This window comes from Lepidochelys kempii, chromosome 1 (genome assembly GCF_965140265.1).
Source record: "Lepidochelys kempii isolate rLepKem1 chromosome 1, rLepKem1.hap2, whole genome shotgun sequence".
Lineage (NCBI taxonomy): Eukaryota > Metazoa > Chordata > Testudines > Cheloniidae > Lepidochelys > Lepidochelys kempii.
The window spans coordinates 161057071-161084215 of NC_133256.1; the positions used below are offsets into that span (position 1 = coordinate 161057071).

Sequence of the window (27145 nt, forward strand, 5' to 3'; positions counted from 1 at the left end):
TGGAAGTTAAATACTGCTTTTGATGAGCATATTGTTGACTTTTGCTTTAGTCTTTTTTTCAATATGCATGTGTCTTGCATTTTACTCAGAGTTGAGTTAAGGTATAGTATTGTGTAATATTAAGGGCTCTTTCCGAAATATATGAAGTCAATGGACAATATATTGTCATACGCTATATGGGCTCAGATCCCTCTACACATAATGGCATGAGTGAAATTGGAAAGGTTTTAGTTAACTTGGTTTTTTTCCTGTCATAATTCATACCCTTCAAGGAACTTTAATAATATTAGATTTAAGTGTATGAATAAGAGCTTAAATAACTTCAGTTATTTTTTGGATAATATTTACATCCTGTCTCAAAACTCATATGTAAAATTTCAGCTTAGGATGAATAAAACACAAAATATGTTTTATAATGGAAACAGCCACTGCTCCTTTAAAGTTGAAAGGCAATGGGTACTACTAGCATTAAAGGACTTCTTTGTGTATACTTTGTTCAAGATTAAAAAGTGTGAATGCACATTTTTTGTGCCAACTAGTTCATTGATTTTGGTTTAAATGGATTTTACAGCATACTTTAAGTGTGTGTCTATATTTACTGAATAGTTCGTAAAAATGTTAATGATGCATGCTCAAAACCTTTTGAACTCTTTGTAATTAGATCTGTCTTTAAAACAGTTGGATTCTGCAGTGGGGGATATTCCCTGATTCCAGGTATGCTCTTTTCCTTAAAATTCCATTGTTGCCATTACTATCATGCACTGACTATGATGGAAAACAAAGCCTAGTTCCTTTGCCACCCAGTGCAGTAGCTGGTAACTAAATTGGCCCCGATTCTACAATCCTTTATTCATGTGATTAATCATGACTCACATAAAATGACCTATAGAAGACAATACATGTACTGTACTTAAATGAAGAACTACAGGATTGGACTTGTCCTGTTCCCAGAGATACACTGTAACCATGTGACTGCAGCGCAAAGAAGGAAATAAATAACAATGCTCATTTCAATTCCATTAGAAACTTAGAGAAAAGAAGAACATTAACGTTTCTCAAATGAAAAGTGAGAAATTTTATTTTCTAATCTCTATACAAGTATTTACAAAGGAGAAAACATTTTTTAAAAAATTGATATTGTTCCAATCTATCTAATTTAATGCAATGGAATGTCTTATACGCTAATTCTGCAAGCAGTTATTCAAGCACATAACTTTAGGGACAAGAATAGTCCCACTGATTTCAACTGAAATATTCACATACATAAAGTTTGCAGAATCAGGGCTGTACTCAAAATAAGATGGTAGTTAATTATTTTCATACATCTAGAAACTGTACAAAATATTTATAAGACAAACAGCAATATTCCAACACTACAAGTGAGAAACTAGAGAATAACTAGGAAGAGATATTTTGAATTTGGAAGTTTGCGGGGGAGGGGTGGAATAAATAATCCTTTCAAAACCCTGCCTACATGTCAAAGTCTGTGATAGGAAGCAGATTTTTAAAAGCTTTGGCTAAAAAGATGAACTTGGCATAATGTTGTTAAAATGGCTTATGAAAGCAATTAGCAAGACTAAGCAGTAATTTAGTCACCCTGCTTCTGAACACAAAAGAAATTAGAGGATGTTCCGCTCTAAATCCGAACTTTATAGTTGATTTGTAATAAACTATGCTAAAATCCCAGCTTCAAACCCACTAAATTTTAGAAAAGTTTAGAATAGGATTTGAATTTTGCAGTTTGGACCCTTCTTTAATGTTCTCTTCTGCACATTTTTCATGTATCTAAGGTCCTTCTATAGCTATACCTCAGCCTTTGTTGTTGTTGTTTAAAATTCTCTAATACACACTTTAATTCACTGTTAAATCATATTTTATTATTCATGCTTTGGCACCTTTTCCTGATTAATGGCAGAGCTCTTTTCTGATTACTTAGGGAGCAGAATTTGTAGCAGCTTACAGGCAGAATCCCAGATGATATAGTGGGACAATGGATATGAGTTTCTCATTTTATACATCTCACCAAAAAAATCAAATGTAGAGAGGTGTTGGGGAGGGGGTGTATATTTTTCCTAAAATCAGGCATATATTTTCATCTTCCAACACAACATAAAACAGCATTTGTGCTGAGCACAGTGTAATGGTAACAGTGACATTAACGGTTTTAATACAGATGTTACTCCAGCCAGAGTGAATTTGGGGACCACACAAAGCTCTGCAACTTAAAATTCTAGAAACTGCTATAAGGACTTTTGTTCCTGTGAGCCTCCCAAAAAGAAAACAAACCTTCCATGTTTGTTGCTATTTGCATCACCCCACTATTTTTCATGTGACAGCAAGAAGATGATTCTCACATGAGCTTTAGATCTGTTTTTTGGTTTATATGATTTTTGCTAGTAAATACATTAGAGGCCATTTTTTTGTCTCTTGATTTACATGGATTTACAAAGCTGAATTCCTTTCTTCCTCGTCATCTTCAGAATCAGAGTCATCATTGTAGAAATGAATTGTGGCTTGTACTGGAAAACTGGCCAGAACCTTCTTTCCAATGTTGTGTAGGAACTTCTGGGATTTAGATTTGGGCAAATAAAGTCTAGTAAAACAAAACAAAATCACTTATAAAAACCATGTAAAACTATAAGAATCCTTCCAGACTAACTGACTCAAGGCTTGTGTCTGAAGGCTACATTTCTTCACTTCTTTGTGGAAGGGAGGCTCCTTTGCATCCTTGATGGCTTCTCTCTCCTCTTCATCTCTCCATGTTTTAAACCATCCTTCTATCTAAAGGACTCACTGAAGTAGTCCCATCTCTTCCCTGGGTGGTACTATTGGTGTTGATAGTGAATAATACTCCCAGTTACTTTTTTGGGAGGTGGGGGGAATGTCAAATATTGGGTTAGCCAGAGGTCTCTGTTTGACAAAGAGCTGCTCCTGAGAACATGAGCAAATGTGATTTTTCTAGAACTCTGCAGACTTGATAGTCAGGGAGAGGATGTGTTTGTTTGTTAATGGTGGTGTGGAGTTTGAGGAAGGGTGCTGGAAGGCTGGTTTAAGGCTGTGGTCTGTTGTTTTTGTGTAGGTTGGTTCTAGTAGTAGATGTGTCTCTCTGGGTAGAGGAGGAGAAGGTATATACTATTAAATACCTTGACTTTCAATTTCCTTTTCTGAGGAGATGTTAATTATGAAACCTTGACTCACAGTGGGGTAAGTCTGGTCTGTCAGGATGATATTGACTCTTTCAGTGGCTTTCTAATGTCATGATTTAGCATGTTGCTTCAGATCCTGCTTACCTTGTGTGTCTTCTCAGGTGAATTACACAGTTTGACACTTTGCCATGGGGGGAATTTATGACTGAAGAACAAAAATACAAATTTCACTTTTCCTGGATCAACTTAGAGGATTCATCTCACCTCACTGGATGCTGAAACCCCAAAGCTCCTTTTGAGCTAAAATTTCTCTGATCACCGTCCAGGTCAGACTGTAAAGACACATGTGATTTAGAAACAGCTGTAAAAATTATCTAAGATTTTACAATTTTCTTGTAATGGCAAGAAAATGCAGTAATATATATTAATTAAATCTCAGGTATTATATCATCAGACATCCATGGAGTATAATTCCACTGCGTTAAATTTTCAAACTACTGTACTTAAAACTTCCCATCTAAATGAATAATTAAATATTTCAGGCTTTTGTTTTAAAGGGAACATTTTTTAAAAATTATTACTATTATTATTACTTTGGTAATATAGCACCTAGTGGCCCCAGTCCATTGTGCTAGGTGCTGAACAAACACACCGAGATACTTCTTTTGAGTTGGCTGGGTTCAGCTGGCAGCAATAGCCTCTAAAATGGAGGACTCAAGCCACACCATAGTTTGTGCTCCTTCCCAATGCGGATACTGCAGTGGAATCCTAGGAGATGCTACACTATTAGAGGTACTGTGAATGAGATGTTAAACTGAAGTCCCTTTTACCCTGGTCCTGGAGAGGGAGCTGCTGAGTGAAATCAAAGATCCCATGATACTTTTCAAAATGAGGAGGGTACCACAGAAGTTAGAGATGAAAAAGATTTTTTGGATCATCTAGTCAGTATCCCTGTCCACAGAGGATAGTCCATATGGAGAGTGCTATTGCTGAACTTACCTGGACAGGTTCTGATACTGCAATGACTAACTTGGTACTGTAAAGCTGTGATGGGTTGTACTGGGGAAGCCCTGCTGCTCTTCTACATCCCACCCCAGGAAAAAGCAAGGTACAAGGAAAAGAACCTCAAAAATGGTCCTCCACCACTGCCTAGAGAGGCCTTACTGGACTGGCCAGCTTGAAAATTAGAGAGACCTGGTCCTCCAAGGGCTAGAGACAGCCAATAAGAGCCCAGCAGGCTCAGATAAAAGGAGCGGCAGGAGCTTAGCATATCAGTTCCAGGCTGAGACCAGAGGAGGGAAGAAGTGGCTTCCTCTCTGGCCAAAGGAGACTGACAAGTAGCTAAAGGTTATTTCTGGCTGAATTTACACTGAGATTGCAGAGGGAGAAGAACCTGGGGATGCTGAGAGATAGGGCTGGAGATAAAGGTGGTGAGTAGTGTGTAGCTGCTGTGTATAAGGTGCCTGGGTTGGAACCCAGAGTAGTGGGCAGGCCTGGGTTCCTCTAGTGCAGGGGTGTGCAAACTATGGCCCGTGGGCTGGATCCGGCCCGCCAGCTGTTTTAATCTGGCTTTCGAGCTCCCGCTGGGGAATGGGTATGGGGGCTGCTCCACGTGGCTCCCAGAAGCAGCAGCATGGCCCCCCCTCTGGCTCCTACACATAGGGGCAGCCAGGGGCTTCTGCTCTGCACACTGCCTCCGCCCCAAGTGCTGGAACTGCAGTTCCCATTGGCCGGGAACCGCAGCCAATGGGAGCTGCAGGGGCGGTGCCTGTGGATGGGGCAGCATGCAGAGCTGCCTGGCCAAGCCTCTACATAAGAGCTGGAGAAGGGACATGCCGCTGCTTCCAGGAGCCACTTGAGGTAACAGCCGCCCAGACCCTGCACCCCTAAGCCTCTCCCTATACCCCAACTTCCTACCCCAGTCCAGAGCACCCTCTTGCACCCCAAACCCCTCATCTCCAGCCCCACCCCAGAGCCTGCACCCCCAGGAGTGCAGAAAGGTCCCCAGGAGCAGCTCCAAGGCAGAGGGCAGGAGCAGCACATGGCAGTGGGGGGAGGGACAGCTGAACTGCTGGCAATTGATAGCTTGCTGGGCGGCTGCCACACAGGGAACTTAGGGGAGCGGGGAGCTGATAAGGGAGTTGATGGGGGGCTGCCGGTCCATCCTGGTTCCAAGCCCCCACCAGCTAGCTGCAACGGGCTGCTTTTCCTGCAAGCAGTGGACAAAGCAGGCGGCTGCCAAACAACGTTATAAGGGAGCATTGCACAACTTTAAATAAGCATGTTCCCTAATTGATCAGCAACGAAACAACATTAACCAGGATGACTTTATGTGAGGAGTTACTGTATAGGAATTCTGTAGCTGAGGAATCTTGCTTAAGTCTATTAGAATGGGCCTTCCCCCTCACTACCCCCCCACACTTATAAAGTAGTCAAGAATCTTCCTCAGCTATTGTGCACCTGGTAAGGAGTGCCAAAGTGGGGTTCCTCTCCTTCATTCCTCATTAGGTCCCCAAATGTGGAGACTCCTGGTTTAATGAGGGATCTTGGGTGGGCCCTGCAGCATAAAAGGGAGGGAGTTGGGAGGTTCTGGACAACAAGGGAAACATTAATATTAAAACCAGCTGTTTGAACTGTGCATAATTTTTTTAACAGTGGCAGGCTCCTAGAAATTAAGATGGATGACCTACTACATTCAGTGAATAAATTGGTGGGAGCCAGGTACAGCTGAAAACCTCAAGTATAGGTTGCATAAAATGTTCTATACAGATGTGATTTTTTTCAATGTAAAGAGTATTACAGCTACCTGATCCCGGAAACCTTAACTCCTCCAAGTTGCCCAGTCTCTTTGGAACTTCTTGCTATTTCATTCCTCAAGTTTTCGCTGCTGGTTCTGAGTATCCATAGATGCAGATGTGCTAAGGAGTTTTGGGTGGGAGACCCACTCATCTGATGGGTACCTGCCAGCAAAGCTTAGAACTCTGCTGTATAGGTACATTCTTCTGTAAACCTGCTGGAGTTGCCCCCTTAAAATCTCATCCAGGAGCCATCCAAAGGTTGGGTCAGCAATGGCCACCAACCTTAAAAGGCTCACAAAAAGGGAAGAAGAGGTGTTCCACAGCTGCACACCTTAGAATGTAGGGGAATCGGTATAAGCCGTGACCCCCATAAGATGTACATTGTGGATAGCTGTAGCCTAAGCTAGGATCCTGCAAACACTTATGCATGTGAGTACTACCATTGAAGTCAATAGCTATGTACTTTGAACTAAACAAAATTAAAAAAAAACTATCACCAGAATATGAAGAAGTACCTTTGAATAAAGACTATTTTTATACCACATTTCAACCTTTTTTCTCTATCTGTTTTAGCTGTAGCACTGTCCAAAAAAAAAATCACTTTTTTGGCTCAAACTTTCTCACTCCCATTCACAGTTAGGCAGAGACTAAGAATTAAACCTTCCGCCTGAGAGGTTATTTTAATGGTGCTAGAATGGAAATTGTTGTTCAACATTAACTGTTATGCTTCCTTTCACACCTGCTATCATATCCCAGGTCCTGTTTTTATAGACAATAGCAGAGAGTTATAAAGAACGTATCTTGAAACTATTGTTCTATTTTTATTAGGGCTTAATTGTGATTAATTGCACTGTTAAACAATAATAGAATACCGTTTATTGAAATATTTTGGATGTTTTCTACATTTTCAAATATTTTGATTTCAGTTACAGCACAGAATACAAAATGTACAGTGCTCACTTTATATTTATTTTATTACAAATATTTGTGCTGTAAAAAACAAAAGAAATTGTATTTTTCAATTCACCTAATACAAGTACTGTAATGCAATCTCCTTTATCATGGAAGTTGAATTTACAACTGTAGAATTATGTACAAAAAAACCCTTGCATTCAAAAATTAAAACAAAGTAAAACTTTAGTGCCTAGAAGTCCACTCAGTCCTACTTCTTATTCAGCCAATCACAAGTGTATTTACATGTGCAGGAGACAATGCTGCCCGCTTCTTATTTACAATGTCACCTGAAAGTGAAAACAGACGTTCGCATGGCACTGTTGTAGCCGGCATTGCAAGATATTTATGTGCCAGACGCGCTAAAGATTCATATGTCCCTTCATGTTTCAACCACCATTCCAGGGTACATGCATCCATGCTGATGACTGGCTCTGCTCGATAATGATCCAAAGCAGTGCAGACCTACATATGTTCACTTTCATCATCTGAGTCAGATGCCACCAGCAGAAGGTTGATTTTCTTTTTTGATGGTTCAGGTTCTGTAGTTTCCATATCTGAGTGTTGCTCTTTTAAGACTTCTGAGAGCATGCTCCATACCTCATCCCTCTCAGATTTTGGATGGCATTTCAGATTCTTAAACCTTGGGTCGAGTGCTGTAGCTATCTTTAGAAATCTTACATTGGTACATTCTTTGTGTTTCCTCAGATCTACAGTGAAAGTGTTCTTAAAACGAACAACATGTGCTGCATCATCATCCGAGACTGCTATAGTATGAAATACATGGCAGAATGCGAGTAAAACAGAGCACAAGACTTACTATTCTCCCTCAAGGAGTTCAGTCAAAATTTAATTAACGCATTATTTTTTTAACAAGCACCATCAACATGTCCAGCATGTCCTCTGGAATGGTGGCTGAAGCATGAAGGGGCACATGAATGCTTAGCATATCTGGCCTGTAAATACCTTGCAATGCCAACTATAAAAGTGCCATGCGAATGCTTGTTCTCACTTTCAGGTGACACTGTAAATCAGAAGCCCGCAGCATTATCTCCTGTAAATGTAAACAAACTTATTTGTCTTAGCGATTGGCTGAATAAGAAGTAGGACTGAGTGGACTTGTAGGCACTAAAGTTTTACATTGTTTTGTTTTTGAGTGCAGTTATGGAACAAAAAAACCCTCTACATTTGTAAATTGCACTTTCACCATAAAGAGATTGCATTATGGTATGAGATGAATTTAAAAATACTATTTCTTTTATCATTTTTACAGTGCAAATATTTGTAATAAAAATAATATTAAGTGAGCACTGTACACTTTGTATTCTGTGTTGTAATAGAAATCAATATTTGAAAATGTAGAAAAACATCCAAAAATAGTTAATACATTTCAATTGTTATTCTGTTAACAGCCCTAACTTTTATAAGAAGAAAATTGGCCTCCTATGTTCTTCTCGTTTTGACTTTTTTTTTTTTTTAAACACACTTGGCTTTCTTTGATTTTTTTTCCAGAACTTAACCTTACCATTCCTTGATGTCCCAGTTCAGCATCTCTTGCTGTGAGAATCCAGGGTCTCCATAAGGTAGGGTTGCTGAAAGTTTAATGAAGAACAACACACTCTCATAGGTAATTCTTTATGATAATTGGCACATTTCAGTGCAATTATAGTTACCTTCATTACATGCTATCTGTGCCTTTGAAATAAGTTTATTCTTGTCTCAACACATTGATATGGGTAAATGTAATTTCAATGGTAGGTCTTATTCTGCCCGCGGGCTTCTCTATGTGCTGTCAGTTTACATGCACTAAAATTAATAACAAAGGAAAGTCTGAATTGGATAAACGGTTAGTCCCACATATTAGCTATTGGTACAATATTAATTGATTTCACAATCCAAGGGGCTCACCAAGGGATTACATTTAAATCAATTTTAGAATGTTTAATTTATAGAATATACTTAACTTCCTATTAATCTTATTATTCATGAAATAAATTAGGTAGTTTATTTAATTATACTATCCCAATTCCTCAGTGACATGAGGAAGAGCTCTGAAGCTTGGAAGCTTGTCCCTTCCACCAACAGATGTTGGTCCAATAGAAATTACCTTGCCTACCTTATCTCTCTGATATCCCAAATAGGTATTCCTAATTAAAGTGGATTGCACCTGGCTTTGCATGATCAACTTGATTTTTTTTTTTTTTTGCTTATGTTTTGATCATAGGGTAGCTGATCTATTTTTATTAAGTCGGCAATTTATTACATTAAAGTGATGCTGCTAACTTGAAATCTAATCAATTTAATAAAAACGTAAGCAGTTTCTTGTACTACACCAGCCTCTTTCTCCCCTCTAATAATTTTTTAGTTTTACAACCACATTTACCTATTTTTAAATGTCTTTTCTCTCCTCTGTAACTAAATACCCACACAAAGAGGAAAGAGTGAAACTGATTATACTCTAACTGCTGTCAAATGCTCAAAGTAAATAAACTGAAAAAACAGTTCTTATCTTTCAGTTAAAGTAACCTTATTTGTAACTAGAGCTGAATGAAAAATTTATCATTTGGAAACCTTCTTCAATTAAAATAATTGCAAAAATAAAAATTCTCACCAGCTCTGTAATATGTTTTTAACATGTAAAAATAGGAGATAAAACAGAAAAAGTTTTGTTTTTTGTTTTTTTTTTAAGCTGGTAGTTCTTTATGGTGCAGTCTGTTTCCAATCAGCTATTACAGAAGGTCACATTGATTATGTGCAACCTGCACTTAAAGTCTAAACAACTAGATAGGCTGGCTATTTAAATGACTTTGGAAGTGGTATGGATCCCACAGTGTAGTTTAGCAGGGGGTGTTATTTTAATGAAAAATTTTCTCCATAATTAGAGAGAACACTGAATTGCTTCTCCAGGGACTGAATGCCTACCTTTATGCAAGTCCTGTCTTTGCCCATTGTAGCTACATAGTATTCCTGCTAGAGATTTTTAAAACTGGGTTGTTGAGGAAGCATTTCTCCTTTTCTGTCTTACCTTTCTGCCTGCTCTCTTGGATGGAGAGAATGCGGCTGGATATCTCTGGAAGAATGACAGATCTGAGTCACTGTAGCCTGGAGCAAGAATTTAGCAGCTTCAGCCTCCATAGTGCTTGCTTGCCTGTCTGCTGTTTTGTGTTCCTGTGCCTGGCTAGCTGCTTCTCCAGGCATTTCAGCTCCTCCTTTATTGCAGCTACTCAAGAGTACTTACCTAAAACAAGCAAGCCTTCAGGTAAATGGAGGGATATGACCTTAATGAGTTCCCCTCTATCTCCTCCAACTATGTCAAAGTTTTCCTGTTGTCATGGTGTTCTATGGAGAGTGTAATAAATACAGTACTTTAGTTTACTTTAATCAGCATATTATAGTGGAAATAACCTAAACTCTTTATCTTTCTGCCTTTGTTTTACCTATTTTTGTTTTATGTGAAGTACACTGTGAATATATGTATTTGTGTGTAAATAAAAATTAAGTAGGAAAATCTACAACCTCAAATATCTAACAAAACAAATGGAAAAAATACCAATCCAGTTCACAGGTGACTTTAAAAAAGACCTTTGTTTTAAAATTACAAAACAGTCTGTCAGTTCCAGATTTCAAAAAAAGGAAAAAATACGAGGGTGAAGGAAGATGATAACTTAAAATGCAAACCTAATGACTGCCTTAAAAACAGAGGATGTTACTTTTAAGCTTGATCTGTTTGGTTGCTAGGAGGAGAAAGCTGATGCTAAGAGAGAATACATCCTCCAACAAAGCATGCTTGGTAATCACTGCCGCTGCTTTGAGGTCCTGCTGTTTCACTGCATATAGTACATATTTTAAACTACCAGGGTGAGATAGGAATAAACCTTTTCTAAGCTTTCCTGCCCATTGCCTTAATTTGGACCACTAATTACACACAGACTATTATATTGTACAAGAATAGATTTATTGCAGTTGGTAACATTGCCTGATTTTCAGTGCTATGGAAAATCATCACATTTGCTCACTTTACAGGTTAAAATACTTATTTGCCTAGCTGCCATCCCTGCAGCTTAATTTGGATCTGACAGTGAATCTGGCTCCCTTCTAGCTTTTGCACCATCATAAGTAATAAATGTTCTGTAGCCGGTGCTTAGCAAAAAAATTAAAAATCTCTTGAGGTGTGAACCAGAATAGAATTTAGTTCATTCTTATATATTTTTGTTAGCACTGCAGAGCTAACAGTGTGTAAACAGAAAAGGAGTACTTGTGGCACCTTAGAGACTAACCAATTTATTTGAGCATGAGCTTTCGTGAGCTACAGCTCACTTCATCAGATGTTTACCGTGGAAACTGCAGCAGACTTTATATACACACAGAAATCATGAAACAATACCTCCTCCCACCCCACTGTCCTGCTGGTAATAGCTTATCTAAAGTGATCAACAGGTGGGCCATTTCCAGCACAAATCCAGGTTTTCTCACCCTCCACCCCCCCACACAAATTCACTCTCCTGCTGGTGCTAGCCCATCCAAAGTGACAACTCTTTACATAATCAAGTCGGGCTATTTCCTGCATAGATCAAGGTTTTCTCACATCCCCCCCACCCCCATACACACACAAACTCACTCTCCTGCTGGTAATAGCTCATCTAAACTGACCATTCTCCAGGTTTAAATCCAAGTTAAACCAGAACATCTGGGGGTTTAACTTGGATTTAAACCTGGAGAATGGTCAGTTTAGATGAGCTATTACCAGCAGGAGAGTGAGTTTGTGTGTGTATGGGGGTGGGGGGGATGTGAGAAAACCTTGATCTATGCAGGAAATAGCCCGACTTGATTATGTAAAGAGTTGTCACTTTGGATGGGCTAGCACCAGCAGGAGAGTGAATTTGTGTGGGGGGGTGGAGGGTGAGAAAACCTGGATTTGTGCTGGAAATGGCCCACCTGTTGATCACTTTAGATAAGCTATTACCAGCAGGACAGTGGGGTGGGAGGAGGTATTGTTTCATGATTTCTGTGTGTATATAAAGTCTGCTGCAGTTTCCACGGTAAACATCTGATGAAGTGAGCTGTAGCTCACGAAAGCTCATGCTCAAATAAATTGGTTAGTCTCTAAGGTGCCACAAGTACTCCTTTTCTTTTTGCGAATACAGACTAACACGGCTGTTCCTCTGAAACCTGTCAGTGTGTAAACAATAGTTTTAATTTTTTTTTAACGAAGTAAGCAGATCACTTTGAAAATATACAGGAATTGGATCTGTTGAGCAGGTGCCATTTTTACATTCACTTTTCTTACGATAACCACACATCCATAGGCTGTCTATGGTAAGTCACAAAGCTTAGGATCAGAGACCTAAGTTATTCCAGCACTGCTCTAGAAATTGCTGAGGATGCCCAGTTAAACTTGCACAACGTACATCTGCGTCCTCATGCATGTGTGTTACTCTAGTGCAGAAGTGGGCAAACTTCGGCCCGCGGGCCACATCCAGCCAGCGGAACTGTCCTGCCTGGCCCCTGAGCTCCCGGACGGGGAGGCTCACCCCAGCCCCTCCCATGCTGTCCCCCCTCCCCTGCAGCCACGCTGCTGCACGGGCAGCACAGCTTGTGCCCGGCCACCTCCCAAGCTTTCCAATAAGGCTGTCCTGCCACTCTAAGCAGCATGGTAAGGGGGTGGGGCGGATGGTTGGATAAGGGGCAGCGGACAGGGCGCGGTTGGATTGGGGTGGAGGTTCTGGGGGGGCAGTCAGGGGATGGGGAAAGGGGGGGTTGGGTAGGCATGGGAGTCCTGGGGGGGGGCCTGTCAGTGGGCAGGGGTGTGGATAGGGGTCAGGGCAGTCAGGGAAAAGGGAGCAGGGGGGGTTGGATAAAGGGTGGGAGTCCTGGGGGGCCAGTCAGGTGACAGGGAACAGGGGGGTTTGGATGGGTCAGGAGTTCTGAGGGGGGCAATCAGGTGGTGGGAAGTGGGAGAGGGTGGATAGGGGGCGGGGGCCAGGCTGTTTGGGGAGGCACAGCCTTCCCTACCCGGCCCTCCATACCGTTTCGCAACCCTGATGTGGCCCTCGGGACAAAAAGTTTGCCCACCCCTGCTCTAGTGTTTAATTGCATGAATACATAGCATTTCTCAAATAATGGTGTGTGTGTGCATATATAATATTTTCTACCGCTTTAAATAGATGCATAGCATCTTGTTCTGTGCACTACACTTTGTATGCCAATAAAGGATCACTAACAACTTGTATGAAAAATACAGTGAATGGTATTTAAATAACAATGTATTAAGTATACAACATGAAATAAAAGCAAAAATCTGCTGGCATATCTAGGCAACCTAAAAAAGCACTCAGGGCCCCTATTCACAAGGTACTTAAGTATTGCCTGACTTTAAGCACATGAATAATTTCATTTATTTTAATTGAATCAGGGTCTAAATTAGCTTTGTTGTCAAATGCCTACTAAGAGAAGTTGTGCTGCCAGTTGAAAAGGATAGCTGATGACTAAGTCCTTGATCATGCAATCAGATCCATATGGGTAGATGCTTGGGTTCATGTGCCCTATGACGTCAGTGAGACTTTAGCTCAGGGGTGAAAAACTTTTTGTCCGAGGATCACATCTGGGAATAGAAATTGAATGGCGGGCGATGAATGCTCACAAAATTGGGGTTGGGGTGAGGGAGGGGGTGAGGGCTCTGGTTGGGGGTGCGGGCTCTGGAGTGGGGCTGGGGATGAGGAGTTTGGGGTGTAGCAGGGTGCTCTGGGCTGGGATTGAGGGGTTTGGAGAGCGGGAGGGGGAACAGGGCTGAGGCAGGGGTTTGGAGCACAGGGAGAGGCTCAGGGGTGCAGGATCCGGGCGGCGCTTACTTCAAGTGGCTCCTAGAAGCAGCGGCATGTCCCTTCTCCGGCTCTTATGTAGAGGTGCGCCCAGGCAGCTCTGCGCGCTGCCCCGTCCGCCGGCACCGCCCCTGCAGCTCCCATTGGCTGCGGTTTCCAGCCAATGGGAACTGCAGGTTCAGTGCTTGGGGTGGGGGCAGTGTGCAGAGCAGAAGCCCCTGGCTGCCCCTACGTGTAGGAGCCAGAGGAGAGGCCATGCTGCTGCTTCCGGGAGCCACATGGAGCAGCCCCCATACCCATTCCCCAGCAGGAGCTCGAAAGCCAGATTAAAACAGCTGGCGGGCCGTAGTTTGCCCACCCCTGCTTTAGCTGGCAGCAAGAGTCCCCCAATTTGGATTTTACTGCAGGATCAAGGCCCAAATTATTAAAATACAGTCCTTAGCATGAAGAAATGTTACCATAAAACAAATCTCCCAAAGATATACAGGACTGCTTTGATTACAGTGGAAGTATGAATTTTTAACAAATCTATTACTCCGTGCTAGACATCTGTATTTAAGGTTGTAGAAAAATGTGAGGTAACATTGCCTTATAGCACTGGTTCAGCAAAGCACTTAACTATGTGTTGAACTTTAATTGCATGGGTAGTTTCATTGGCTTCAGTGGACTATTGACATGCTTAGTTAAGATTGCCTTTGCATTTTGCAGCCTTAACTTTGCATTTCCTGACTTTTGAGTGCTTACTTATGCCGCCATAATCTTACTGCATTTTTAGTATGGATTTTAGTAGTTAGCTTTGCTAATTCAGAACTTTTGTTAGTGCTGTTTCCTAACCCTAATTTATGAATCTTCAAAAGAAAGTCAGTCTGCACAGGATGATTGTGGAGGGATAACTAAGGGGACTCTTGAGCTCTAATTGGCTGCATAGTTTTTTAAAAGTACTTACTCTGTTCTCACAGATAAAAGGCAAGTAGAGTTCTGCAAGTGCAGGAATCGTTGAAAGAAGCCGAACCAAATCAGCAGAATTTGTAGTCTGAAATACTGTATCTCTTTAGAAATTGTAATTTTATTTTAGAAATATGTTGTGTTTTGTTGATATACAGCTACCATTTTTTGCCTTGACACATAAACAGTAAAGATGTTAACCCCTAGGGTTTCCTGCCTACCCAGGAAAGCACCACTAAGGCCCAAACATTGAGGGACTAGGCTATTGTTACATAAACAGCGCTGAAGACCTGTAGAGTAATGATCAATTCCTTTACTTTGTGATGTGAATAACAGGATATACTATCTGCCTAAACAGAGGTAATCTACCCCTCTGAATTGTCTTGTATATGCATCACTTTCTTAATACCAATATTTTCTTTAATTCCTAATAATTTTTGGGGGGCGGAGGGAGGGGGGTATGGGTCCAAGAGTGGAATGTGTGGACTGAGGAAAATAATTTAGTTCTGTAAAATGGTACTAGCTGTAAAAATGCTGGAGAGTTGGCTTTTTAAAAAAGTCAGCATTAATCCATTAGCAGTTTTCCCATTTTTAAGAAGGGAATATCATTACAATGTAACTATGTTTTATACAAGTGTTAAATTTTGGTGAAGTCTAATGAAGGTAAGGATGTGCAATCCCCATCAAAAGCATTTTGATTGTTACAGTTAATGTTTATCTGTTCATATGCTGTTCCATGCACTGGGGTGGGGATGGGGCATTTCCCATACTTCTGATATTGTCTGAATGTAGCTTTGACAGAAGGGTCTGATTTTGACTTCATTGGGATTTACAGGTGCTCTGTAATTGTCAGGATCAGGCCCTAACACTGTTTTATTGGTGTTTGGGGACTTTGCTTCAGTAGGTGACTTTATTGCCTTTGAGGAGAAATATGTAAATGTATCTACATTCTTTTGAATTTAATTGATATGTTACTATCCACATCTTTGCATAAATCCTCTCTACTCAGCATCCTTTCTAGTGAAAAAAAATATTTCACTGGGGAAAAGAATGCCTTTCCTCAAATCATGACCTCAAGGACAAAAAAGCACCGGATTTTATTTGGGAGCATCTGCTGCTACCCATGTATCTCTTGGGTGCATTATTGCTCAGTTTCAAGGTGCAGATTCTTACTGCCTTCAGAATACATACTTGCTCTGAGGTGGGTGGATTGGGGTAATCCTTTGGCTTCAGTTTCTCATAAAAGAATTAGAATAATTTTTGCACCTGGCATTACTTAATAGTAGTTGTACTGTAGCTATAATTGTTCATTAGGGCTCTGATCCTGCAAACCCTTATGCATGTCGAAAGGTCTGAGTGGTAGCTGTGTTAGTCTGTATCAGCAAAAACAACAAGGAGTCCTTGTGGCACCTTAGAGAATAACAAATTTATTTGGCCATAAGCTTTTGAAATTTATTTGGGCATAAGCTAAGGTGCCACAAGGACTCCTCGTAGTTTTTACTTATGCATGTGTTCATCTTTATGCAAGTGAGTAGTCCCATTGTGGGATGACTATTTACATGTATAAGTCTTTGCAGGATTGAAAAATAAATAGGAGTAACCAAGAACAAAATATAGCCCTAATGTGTTGTCTTAGTCTAACAGGAATTGTAAAAATTTTAAATAAAGATATAGTTTTGAAGACCATCATGTATTAAACAGAAGACAGCACAGAATAAGTTTTTATAGTCATAAATTGCAGACCAAAAAAAAAAAATCTCAGGGACAGCTTTTGGCTTCTAGCTCACACACAGAACTTAGAGTATCAGTCCTGTTCAACTTTATCAGTTTGTAACAACTTCACTTTAAATACTCTTCTGTTCTCTGTGTCCTAATTGTCCCATAATCACATGGCCTTCATTGTTCTCTGCAGAAGGGAGAGGCAGTGGATTACTCACGCTGGCTTCCAAGTCCCTCTTAAGGCTTGTCTACATTTGGAAATTTACTGGATTAGCTATTTCAGAATAATCATTTTGGTACAAGCTCCAGTGTGGACACTCTATGTGTGTATAAGACACACATACACAACACCAAGGAACATAAGTGCGTGCGCATGGGAGCTTGTACTGAAATAACTATTTTGGACTAATTATTACAGAATAGCTATTATGATAAATTTCCAAGTTGTAGACAAGTTCTTAATTGCTATAAAATAAAAAGGGAAGCCAGTCTAATTTATTGTTCATAACTTTAATTGATCAGTACTTCCCTGCTTTGTCTTGACAAAGTCTAAACTACACTATAATAAGGCTGTGAAGTCACAAGAGCTAGTCTGGTTTCACACTTGTATAAGTGAGCAGAATTTAGCTCTGATTCTACCCATTTCTTTCCTAAAAGGAAAGTATGCACTTCTAGAAACCAAAGCTTCCAGGCTGCTTTTGGTATTGATATTTTTCCCCCATTCTTATTTTGTATTTTTTTGTTTATTGTTTCTTTTTTCTCTCTTAAACCTCTTTTGCTACTCTATCACAGGTATCCTCATGCCTGCTTGCTAAATGTCTGACTTTAATATCCTTTTGTAGGGAGCCAGGTGGCTTCCCTCTGACCCAGAGGGTAAAGAGCCACCCTCTCAGCCTGAGTGGGTGGGGCCAGGCCAAGCTTACACCCATCCCCGGAAGGGGAGGGGTGGGACAGGAAGTATAAAGGGTGGGGCCCTTTGCCCAGTGAGGAGAGCACCAGGCAGGTGGCAGGCTGCTTTCTCGCGATCCTGCTGCCGACCCAGGAGGAACCTGACCGGGAGGAAGGCCTGTGTCGACCAGGACTGCCAGCCGCTGAATACCCAGAGGACCTGGAGGGGCCCGGCAGTAGGCCAGGCCAGCGTGAGTCTGACACAGAGAGGGAGCTGGAGCTGCCAGCAGCTGAATACACGGATGAGCTGGAGGGACCAGAGAGACCCACTTGAGAGACCGGGTAGGAAGTAGCCCAGGGGCAGAACTGCACCGTGGGGTGGGTGTGTTTGGTCAGCGGGCGCGGATGGCCCCCCGCTGACCAAGCGGTGGGACCTTCGCCTCCTGCCTTGGGTAGCAAAACTGTGCGCTACCAACCCATACCGGCGCTCCCCTGCCTGAGGGACGCGCTGCGGACTCGTGCTGGTGCTCCCCTGCCTGAGGGACGCGCTGCGGATTCTGGCCAGCACACCTTTCCTGCTAATTCCCCAGCGCCCGAAAGGTGTGACCAAGGCCTGCCAGTGGGACCAGAGCTCTCCTTCGCCCCCTAGGGGCTTGGAGGACCGACTGAAACCTGTCACACCTTTCCTTATTTTTTTTTTTTTAACGGGAAGAGGGTTTGTTCACTCTGTACGATACATAGGATATCACAAATGAGCAAACCGTGTTCAAGTAGGAGACATTTGATTTGTGCACCCTCCCTTAGAAATGACGCCAACAAAGAAAAATCAAACAATTTGTACTTCCTGGACATTTCAGGTATGCTATACTATGGAAGCAAAACACATACACAGATAGGGAACAGGTTGGTTTTGCTTGAATCTCTATTGTATCTGTGTTTTGATTTGGTTCCATGTTCTGCTTTTAATATGTATTTTTATTTATAATGAATAAAAATGCCATTGTTGACTCACCCAGGTAAAAAAAAAAGTTAGTTATCAAAACATAGCTGATCACATTCAATGTCACTGAAGGATTAACCTCATGGTTAAACAAAAGTACCTGTCCCATCAAGCAAAGATTAAATAAACAGATGGGGTTTGACAATGTGCTCTGAAGGTCAGCAGAAACCACCCTGTTGGACTAGTGTGGAGGAAGTGAATTCCAGAGTTCAGGGCTCTCCCCGAGAATGTATGCTTTGCTTGTTTTACTCTCTTTTGATGTGCTTATGTAAGTGTTTTGACCTGCGTAGCACATTCTGCATAAAGTAAAATCTCAGTTTCAGAATTAGTGTAGTCCTCTAGTCACAGAACAAGGACGGGATGGGCTGTGGGAGTGCAAGCCCAAGTGTTCCTCCAGTTTGACCTAGTGGGGAGAGAATAGTTCAGTTTTCATGTCTTGGCCTTTCTACTGAAATTGCCAACAGTTTCAAAAGAGACACAAAGTGAGCGAGCTGCTCTGTGTAAGCTCGAAAGCTTCTCTCTCTCACCAATGGAAGTTGGTCCAATGAAAGATATTACTTAGGGTTACCAGACATCCTGATACTGTTGGGATGGTCCCAATATTAGGGGCTTTGCCAACTATAACCCCCCCTCACAAAAAAAGTGTCCCGATTTTTCACACTTGCTATCGGCTCACCCTAATATTACCTCAGTCACCATGTCTCCTTAATATCTTGGGACCAACACGGCTACAACAACACGGCATACAACAGTTTAAACAGTTTCAACAGTTTGTTGTGGGAGTCTAAAGTTATGTCAAAGGTGCTTTTTTTTTTTTTTTTTTTTTGCTCCTTACTCTTCATTTAAACACTCACTTTTAGACTGTTAGGATCGAGCTGTCCATTTGTGGTACTGAAGGGCCAAGGTATATGCGCTTGACTGAGCTGAGTGCTGTTACAGCAGAACAGAGAAGCCTGGCCTAGTTGGATGATGCCTAAAACTATATCCCTTACTCCTGCGGGGCATTCTGCACCAAAAAATTAAAAATTCTGTGCCAAAAAAAAAATTCTGTGCACAATATTTTAAAATTCTTCAAATTTTATTTGTCATATAAATGTGGAGGATCCAGCATGGCATTGGGGAGTACAGGCCACTGGGTGCACAGAGGTGGGAGATCACTGTGCAGCTCCCCCGCCCAGGACACAGACTCAGCAGTGTCACCCAACCCTGACATAGCGCAGGCCCCAGAAACACCCCAGGGACCTGTGCCTCTGTGCCAGGTGCACCAGGTGTGCGCAGGCAGGCTCAGCAAGGCAGGATCCAAGTGTGAAGGGGCTTAGTGTGGGGGGGATCCAGGTGTGTATTGAGAGGTTTTTGTGTGGGGCAAACTGGGTTCGGGTGGCTCAGTGGGGGATCCAGGTGTGTGGGGGATGCAACAGTAATGGGAATCTGCAGGGGGGTCCAGCTGAACATAGTTGGAGGTCAGCCGGGGGGGGGGGGGGGGAGGGGATGGAGCTTGGCAGAGGATCCTGGGTGTGTGGGGGGGCTCAGTGGAGAGTCCAGATGCTGGGGGAGTGGGGCTCAGTGGGGTGGGGATCAAGGTGCAGCTCGTTGGGGCTTGGTAGGCTGGGGATCCGGGTGTAGGTGGCTCATCGGGATGGTCCAGGTGCAGGGGGAGTGGAGCTCATTGGGGTGGTCCAGATGAAGGGGGAATGGGGCTTGTTGGGGAGTCTCGGTATGAGGGGGTCTGGATACACAGGGGTTGGGTGGATGGGGGAGCAGCTTCCTGTACAATAACCCCTTCCCTGCAGCTGAGGAGTGATGGGCGCAGGAAGCGTGGGGGTGGGGAAGAGTTTGCAGAGCTTCCTACAGCCGGTGGAGAAATCTGGGGGTGGGTCTAACATGGCCTCAGATGTTGTGCAGTGGAAGAGGAAGTCTCCCTTCCCGTCCTCCCCAGCCAAGCCAGGACTAGCAGCTGAGACTGGTGCTGGGTAGGAGCCACCAGCCGGGTCTTCCCCAGTCCCGCCCTCTGCCCATGGTGATTTACCTCTGCCAGCTGCCCTGGGCACCCGAAACATATTGCTGGGGAGGATCGCATGCCTGCTCTTGTGGCTTCTCTTTGGTTCCCTGTCAGAAAGTAATTTTTCTGTGGGGAAGCAAATAAATCTGTGGGGGACATTAATTCTGCGCATGCACAGTGGTGCTTAATTACCCCGGGAGTAATCTGTGTACACATGAGCTACTCCTGAAGTAACTAGCATATTAGAATCTACCACAGGAATAAGGAGGGCTTTCTAGGAACCCACCTGTTGCTTCACCTGCAGCTAAAGGAGCATATTTGTAGCATATGCACAGGCAAACTTGGGGTCATGCAGCTTTCCTCACCCATGCTACCTTCCCACAACAGCCATCCTGCACTTTCATTCAGTGTAGCAAACTGACTTATATGTATTGAAACCCTATGTGAAATCAGGCTTATCAGTTTGATTGTTTTGCCCTCTAGTGGTTGGCCTAAAAAAGACTTGGATCTTTAGCTAGATGTAAAGTCTATGATGATGGAGATGCTGTTCCTTTAAGGAATAATGATGCATACTGGGATAGGGCCAAGTGTCATTGTTGTATCCATTTTTAGCAAGGTAAGAGTCAATCTGAGTACCATGTAAGATCTCATACTTGGTAAGTACTTTAGCTATAAAATACAGAATACATTATTCTATTGTGCTTGAGTATATAAGTTGCTATATAACACCAGTGACAGCAAATAAGACTTGAGTTAAAACTGACTTAGACAATAGAACTCCTCTTCTATTCTAACTCTTGCTTACATGTATATTATGCATGACTAGTGTTTTATTTACATCTGTGCTGCACAGACCTAAAGGTGAGACTCTAATCTATTAGCGTGCTGAGCCATTAAATCCCCTGTACCCACACAAAATATTGTATATCAGAATAGTGATAGCACATCCTTACTGAAAGCAGAAGTCAAATCATTCCTTTCTCTCTCCCTCAGTTGCCTGGAAGAAGGAATGTTTGGAAAATAGAATCCACTTTCTGGAGATGTGTTAGTGTTTATGGTTGATATAAAATGTCATTCTTATAGTAATGGTGTTATCCAGGTAGCTGCAGTGATCCGTATGATCGCACTTTCTCCAACCTCCATGGTTACAATGGTGAAGGGACTGAGAAAGAACAGCTCTGAAATACCCCTTATGTTTACTTGATATGGAAGGAGCAAACTAGTAGTCGTGAACCATTCATTAATGGTGAACCATTTGATATACTTGCTGTATGTATCACAACTAGAGTTGAGGAGAAATGGAGGAAAAATGTAAACGTTGGGAGAAAAAATTAGGAGTGGAGGGGCCTCATATCAAGAGAGGGAAAGATGGCTAAGATGGTGGGACTTTAGAGATTTGGGTTCAATTTCTAACTCTGCCAAAGACCTTGGGCAAGTCACTTAATCTCCCTGTATCTAAATGTCCCTTCTATCAAATAGGGATAATACCCTACTAAGTATCTAGTGAGAACAAAATATAAGATGCTCAGATACTACGGCAATAAGTACCTGACAGAGAAACATTGAGCCAATCTAGGCTATAATAGGTAGAAAGGGAAGCATACCACCACTTTCTGTTTGAATTCAAGCACTAGTTATGTCATCCCTGACATCGTATCAGATAAGCAGTAGGACTAAATGTTGTCCTTTTCAATTCTGCTTATGAGCAACCTGTGCATTAAAACAGTTTTCCTCTACAGGCTTGTAGTGTTATTTTAGCATCAAACATCACTTGGCTTGTTGTGATGGGGAGTTCACCCCCATACCAGCCTAGGAAGGCTTAATGAAGCTGAGAAGGGGCCAATTAACCAGGTAGGCCACACATTTCCCCTCAACTGTGGCTTAAGTAACCCTGGATTGATGATGGAGCCCAGCTGAGAAGGAACCAGTGAGGCTGGTATAAAGCCAGTGTCATAAATATAAAGGGAAGGGTAAACCCCTTTAAAATCCCTCCTGGCCAGAGGAAAAATCCTCTCACCTGTAAAGGGTTAAGAAGCTAAAGGTAACCTCGCTGGCATCTGACGAAAATGACCAATTAGGAGACAAGATACTTTCAAAAGCTGGGAGGAGGGAGAGAAACTAAGGGTCTGTGTCTGTTTGTATGCTGCTTTTGCCGGGGATAGAACAGGAATGGAGTCTTAGAACTTTTAGTAAGTAATCTAGCTAGGTATGCGTTAGATTATTATTTCTTTAAATGGCTGAGAAAAGAATTGTGCTGAATAGAATGACTATTTCTGTCTGTGTGGTTTTTTTTTTGTAACTTAAGGTTTTGCCTAGAGGGATTCTCTATGTTTTGAATCTAATTACCCTGTAAGGTATCTACCATCCTGATTTTAGAGGTGATTCCTTTACTTCTATTTCTATTAAAAGTCTTCTTGGAAGAAAACTGAATGCTTTTTCATTGTTCTCAGATCCAAGAGTTTGGGTCTGTGGTCACCTATACAAATTGGAGAGGATTTTTACCAAACCTTTCCCAGGAACTGGGGTGTAAGGGTTGGGAGGATTTTGGGGGGGAAAGACGTGTCCAAGCTACGTTTCCCAGTAAACCAGTTAGTTTGGTGGTGGCAGTGGATATTCTAAGGACAAAGGATAAAATTAATTTGTACCTTGAGGAAGTTTTAACCTAAGCTGGTAAAAGTAAGCTTAGGAGGTTTTCATGCAGGTCCCCACATCTGCACCCTAGAGTTCAGAGTGGGGGAGGAACCTTGACAGCCAGGAAGCTGGCAACAGAAAAAGGCTGCAGCCAGGGAGCCTGCAGTCACTTTCTGGATATTAGAAAGAGAGGGAAGGAAAGAAACTTTGAGGAGAGGATGTAGGGGAAAAAGCTTGGGGAAAGGGTAGTAAGGTTTAAGATAGTGCAGACCTTGGCTGCTGATTAGAAGGTCCCTGAGATAGAACCTGAAGTAGAAGGTGGGCCTGGGTTCCTGTGCAAGTGGCATCATCTGGGCAGTGAATGAGAAGAATGGTGGAGGCAATCTCTATGGAAAGACATTAATATCCTGGAAGGAGGAAATCAAATAGTGACTTGGGTGGAGGGCTAAACCACAAAGGGAGAGCACCCAGGGTCTCACAGAGAGGCAGGAGAACACACAGCAAGTGGCAGAAGGGGATGTTGGACCTGGAAAAAGCTAATCCCCAGAACAAATAGGAAGAAGTGCCTTAGCAGTGAATGGAACCCCATTACACTTGTGCACGTAGGTTCATATTAATTTTGTCCTATACTTTGTGTCCTCAATTCAGTATCAATAGCATCAGTGATGTGGCATTTAGCATGACAGGAGTTACTCATGTTGCCACTCATTGTCTTTATTCTGCCAGATTTATCGGTTTCTTTTCACTGTATATTGCTTTTGTTCCTCTTTTTCCTATGATCTGAGGAGGAAATCACTGAATAAAGACAGGACTGAAACAAATCACTATTATTGACCTGTTCAAATTTCCTTGATACATTAAAAATAAACTTAAGTAAAGTGCCCAGAGAGGTGGTTGGTGCCTCATAAATCCAGTAAAGATATAGTCACCATTCACCTGGGCTGGAGAACTTGCAAACTAAGGCATCTCACAAATAGTTGCATACATGCCTAACTTCATGCCTGTAAACTTCGTGTCCCAATGAATTGAACAGGACTTCTTACAAGTACAAAAGTGAGTATGTGTACAAGTGTTCACAGGATCTAGGCCTATCCTTTCAGTCCTGCAATAAACTCCATGTGGACAAACCCCTGCATCCTCTCAGAGCTCCATTGAAGCCAGTGGGGTTCCACAGAAGTTTAGTGGTCCATTTATATGGATCTGCTTGTAGAATCAGGTTGGGTCTTAAAATCCAGATTCTGCAATCAAAATCTCATGCCTCTGGTAAAGCCTAAATCCTAAACAAAGACCTTTTTTTAGAATTTGCTTTTAAAACACTATAGTAGCCTTTTGTATTGGAAGGAGGCTTGAATATTTTTCCAACTTCGTCTCCCAATAATGTTTATATTTATTTATGGGTTTGTTTGCTTTTGGTCAGAATGAAATACACAAAATAGTGAAAATAAACTGTCATATTAGGTCAGCATTTCTCAAACTGGGGGTTGGGACCCCAAAGTGGCTCATAACCCTTTTTTAAAGGGGTCACCGGGATTGGTGTTAGACTTGCTGGGGTCAGGGGCTGAAGCCTGAGCCCCACAGCATGGGTCCAAAGCTGAAGCCCAAGGGCTTCAGCCCTGAATGGTGGGGCTCAGGTTACAGGCTCTTCCCCTGGCCTTCAGCTTTGGGTCCACTGGGCCTGGGCTTTATACTCCCCGCTCCTGGGGCAGTGGGACTTGAGTGGACTCAGGCTTTGGTCCTCCCTCCTGGGGCCCTGTAGTAATTTTTGTTTTCAGAAGGGGATCACAGTGCAATGAAGTTTGAGGAAACCCTTGAATTTAATTCCTTCTCCTAGTGACCCCAAATTAATTTAGTTTAGGTTTGATATTAGGAAAAACTTTTTCATGAGGAGGGTGGTGAAACACTGGAATGCGCTGCCTAGGGAGGTGGTAGAATCTCCTTCCTTAGATATTTTTAAGGCCAGGTATGACACAGCCCTGGCTGGGATGATTTAGTTGGGGATTGGTCCTGCTTTGAGCAAGGAGTTGGACTAAATGACCTCCTAAGGTCCCTTCCAACCCTGATACTCTATGAATGGCTGTTACTGTACTTCTTTCCTCAAGGCCCCCTTCGGGCGTGCAAGACCCGTACTTCCACTTTGCGTTTTTTGCAGGATTTATTTTTCAGCTATGAAACAAAAACGGGACGACCACACCTGTGCTTACAGGGCAGCTGAAATGTGCCTTAATCCACCTTGAGGGTGAAATCGGTTCACAGGGGCGTGGGGCGGACAACAGCTGTCGCTCCCCGCCGGCTCCCTCGGGAGCGGAATTGGCTGGCGCCTCGGAAAAGACTGGGCGCAGGGGCAGGGGCAGGGGGCTCCCGCTGGCCGCGGGGCGGGGCAGCGGCAGCACAAGCGGCGCCCGAACCAGCTGTTTCGCTGCCGCTCCGCGCGCAAGGAAGGGAGCGGGCGTGAAGGCACCAACCAATCAGCAGCCGCTTCCTTTGGGGCAGCCAATCAGAGCCGCAGTTAGATTAGCCAACCGGCGAACGCCTCTCTGTGCTGAGGGTGGGAGGGGGCAGGGCAGGGCAGCCAATCGGGAACGAGCCGGAGCGGGGCGCCGCCGGCCATGCTGATCACGCTGTGCTACCTGTACCTCTGGGCGCGCTGGGGGGCCGGCTGGGCCGGGCTCATCCGACGCACCGTGCGCCGCCTGCACCGCGCGCGCTGCGCCTTCGTCTTCGGCTGCTGCCGCGGCGGCGGCGCGGGCTGCCCCCCTCCCCAGCGGCGGCGGCGGCGGCGGCGCAGGCAGGGGTCGCCCGGGCTGGGCGAGGAGCCCGTCTGCCTCCGGCTGGGGGACAAGGTCTTCTTCACTGAGGAGACCCCGCAGGTACCCGCCGCGCCCGGCCTCCTGCGTGGGCGTCCAGGCCTGGGGTGGAGAGGCGGGGCCTGTTGTGGGTGGGGTATAGATGGGGCCAGGCCTGTGGGGTGGGTGTTTGCGGAGAGCTGGGAGGGGGGTCACCCTGGGCTTGTCCTGGCTGTGACAGGGAGGTCGGCGGAGTGGATAACTGGGCTTGGGCCAGCCTAGCTGGGGGTGGGAACAGCCACGCTGCCCGGGAGCACAGGCCTTGGATTAGCAGCTGAGACACTGTAAATTCAGCAGCCGCATCCCCATTGCTGTATTAGTCCCTCTGCCTCACGCCCTCGCCTGGCTCTTGTAAAGCTTAACTCGAGCTGGGGATTTTTGTGTGTGGAGGGGAGTAAGGTTAGGGCCAAAACTGGAGTTAACCTCAAGCCGACAATAGAATGAAGGGAAGCTCTGTGTTAACTTTCTAGTCATCTGAATCCAAAGATAATATCCCTGCTCCAGGGCTTCTCAGAAATAGGACATAGGGCTGTAAATATCCAGGATTGAGCATCAGTCTCATAGCTGTAGCTGCTGTAATTCTAACAGAGAAAAGGTGGGTGAGGTAATATCTGTTATCAAACCAACTTCTGTTGGTTAGAGAGATGAGCTTTCAAGCCACTCGGAGCTCTTCTTCAGGTCTCTGTCTCCAACAGATGTTTGTCAGTAAAAGATATTACTTCACCCACCTTTTGTTTCTAATATTCTGGGACCGACATGGCTGCAACTAAGCTGCATACAACAATATAATTCTAAGAGTCATCAATAAGTTTGGTGCTGTATAAACAAAAGGCTAAAGACTATCTCTATTTCAAAGACCTTGCAGTCTCTCATCAAGATGTAAATAGAACACATTAGTGACTACGGTCTAGTGTATAGTTGCACATGAACACCTACTACTGTGGTTGAGTTAAAGCCTAGTGGGGACCCTGGGTTTTAACCAGACCAGTTTAGCCCATGTTAGGCCATATCTATGCTAGGGGAAAAGATGTGTTTTTAATCTGTGTGCATTGAATGTGTTAACATTTTTAGTTCAGACAAGGCAAACTATTAACTGGTCAAGGTAAACCACAGACACAAGATTAAGGGTTACTTCAACTAATTAACATATGTTAAAACATAACTTGTCTTGTGTGCTAGTGTGTGAAAACCCTAGTGTAGATGTGCTTTCGATAAAGTCCAGATCACATTCTCATAAGCAAATTAGGGAAATGTGACCTAAATGAAATTACCACAGAGAGGATGGACAACAGATTGCAAAACTGTATTCAAAGTAGTTATCAATAGTTTGCTGTCGCACTGGAAGGCTATATGTAGTGGGTTCATTCAGGGATTTGTCCTGGGTCTGGTATTAGTCAATGTTTTCAT

The 27145-nt window shown here is 43.2% G+C and overlaps 2 protein-coding genes across 3 annotated transcripts in view; one reads left to right on the forward strand and one right to left on the reverse strand.

Moving 5' to 3' along the window:
- Positions 1-1145: 1145 nt before the first annotated feature.
- On the reverse strand, positions 1146-25784 carry RIPPLY3 (ripply transcriptional repressor 3). Of its 2 annotated transcripts, none has more exons than XM_073361085.1 (5): positions 25529-25784; positions 9921-10133; positions 8421-8487; positions 3411-3478; positions 1146-2593 (listed from the first exon to the last, which is right to left on the reverse strand). In XM_073361085.1, the coding sequence occupies exons 2-5, from the start codon at positions 10091-10093 to the stop codon at positions 2443-2445; spliced, it is 459 nt and encodes a 152-aa protein (XP_073217186.1). In that variant the 5' UTR covers positions 10094-10133; positions 25529-25784; the 3' UTR covers positions 1146-2442. The 2 variants fall into 2 exon arrangements, with proteins under 2 accessions (XP_073217186.1, XP_073217178.1); XM_073361077.1 differs by having other exon boundaries at positions 9921-10234.
- Positions 25483-27145, forward strand: part of HLCS (holocarboxylase synthetase) — a 212657-nt gene continuing 210994 nt past the window's right edge. Inside the window, exon 1 of the mRNA XM_073361038.1 lies at positions 25483-25762. Within this exon, the coding sequence (XP_073217139.1) occupies positions 25502-25762 (261 nt within the window). The 5' untranslated portion in view covers positions 25483-25501. The remainder of the gene's footprint in view (positions 25763-27145) is intronic.

What these genes read in the sequence shown, in the direction of transcription:
- RIPPLY3 (XM_073361085.1), bottom strand. Translation starts at nt 10,093, where the DNA reads ATGCCTGGAGAAGCAGCTAGCCAGGCACAGGAACACAAAACAGCAGAC. An exon ending in CCAAGAGAGCAGGCAGAAAG is followed by an intron (nt 8,488 to 9,920) that starts GTAAGACAGAAA and finishes TTAAACTTTCAG; the next exon opens with CAACCCTACCTTATGGAGAC. An exon ending in GGGTTTCAGCATCCAGTGAG is followed by an intron (nt 2,594 to 3,410) that starts GTGAGATGAATC and finishes TTGTTTTACTAG; the next exon opens with ACTTTATTTGCCCAAATCTA.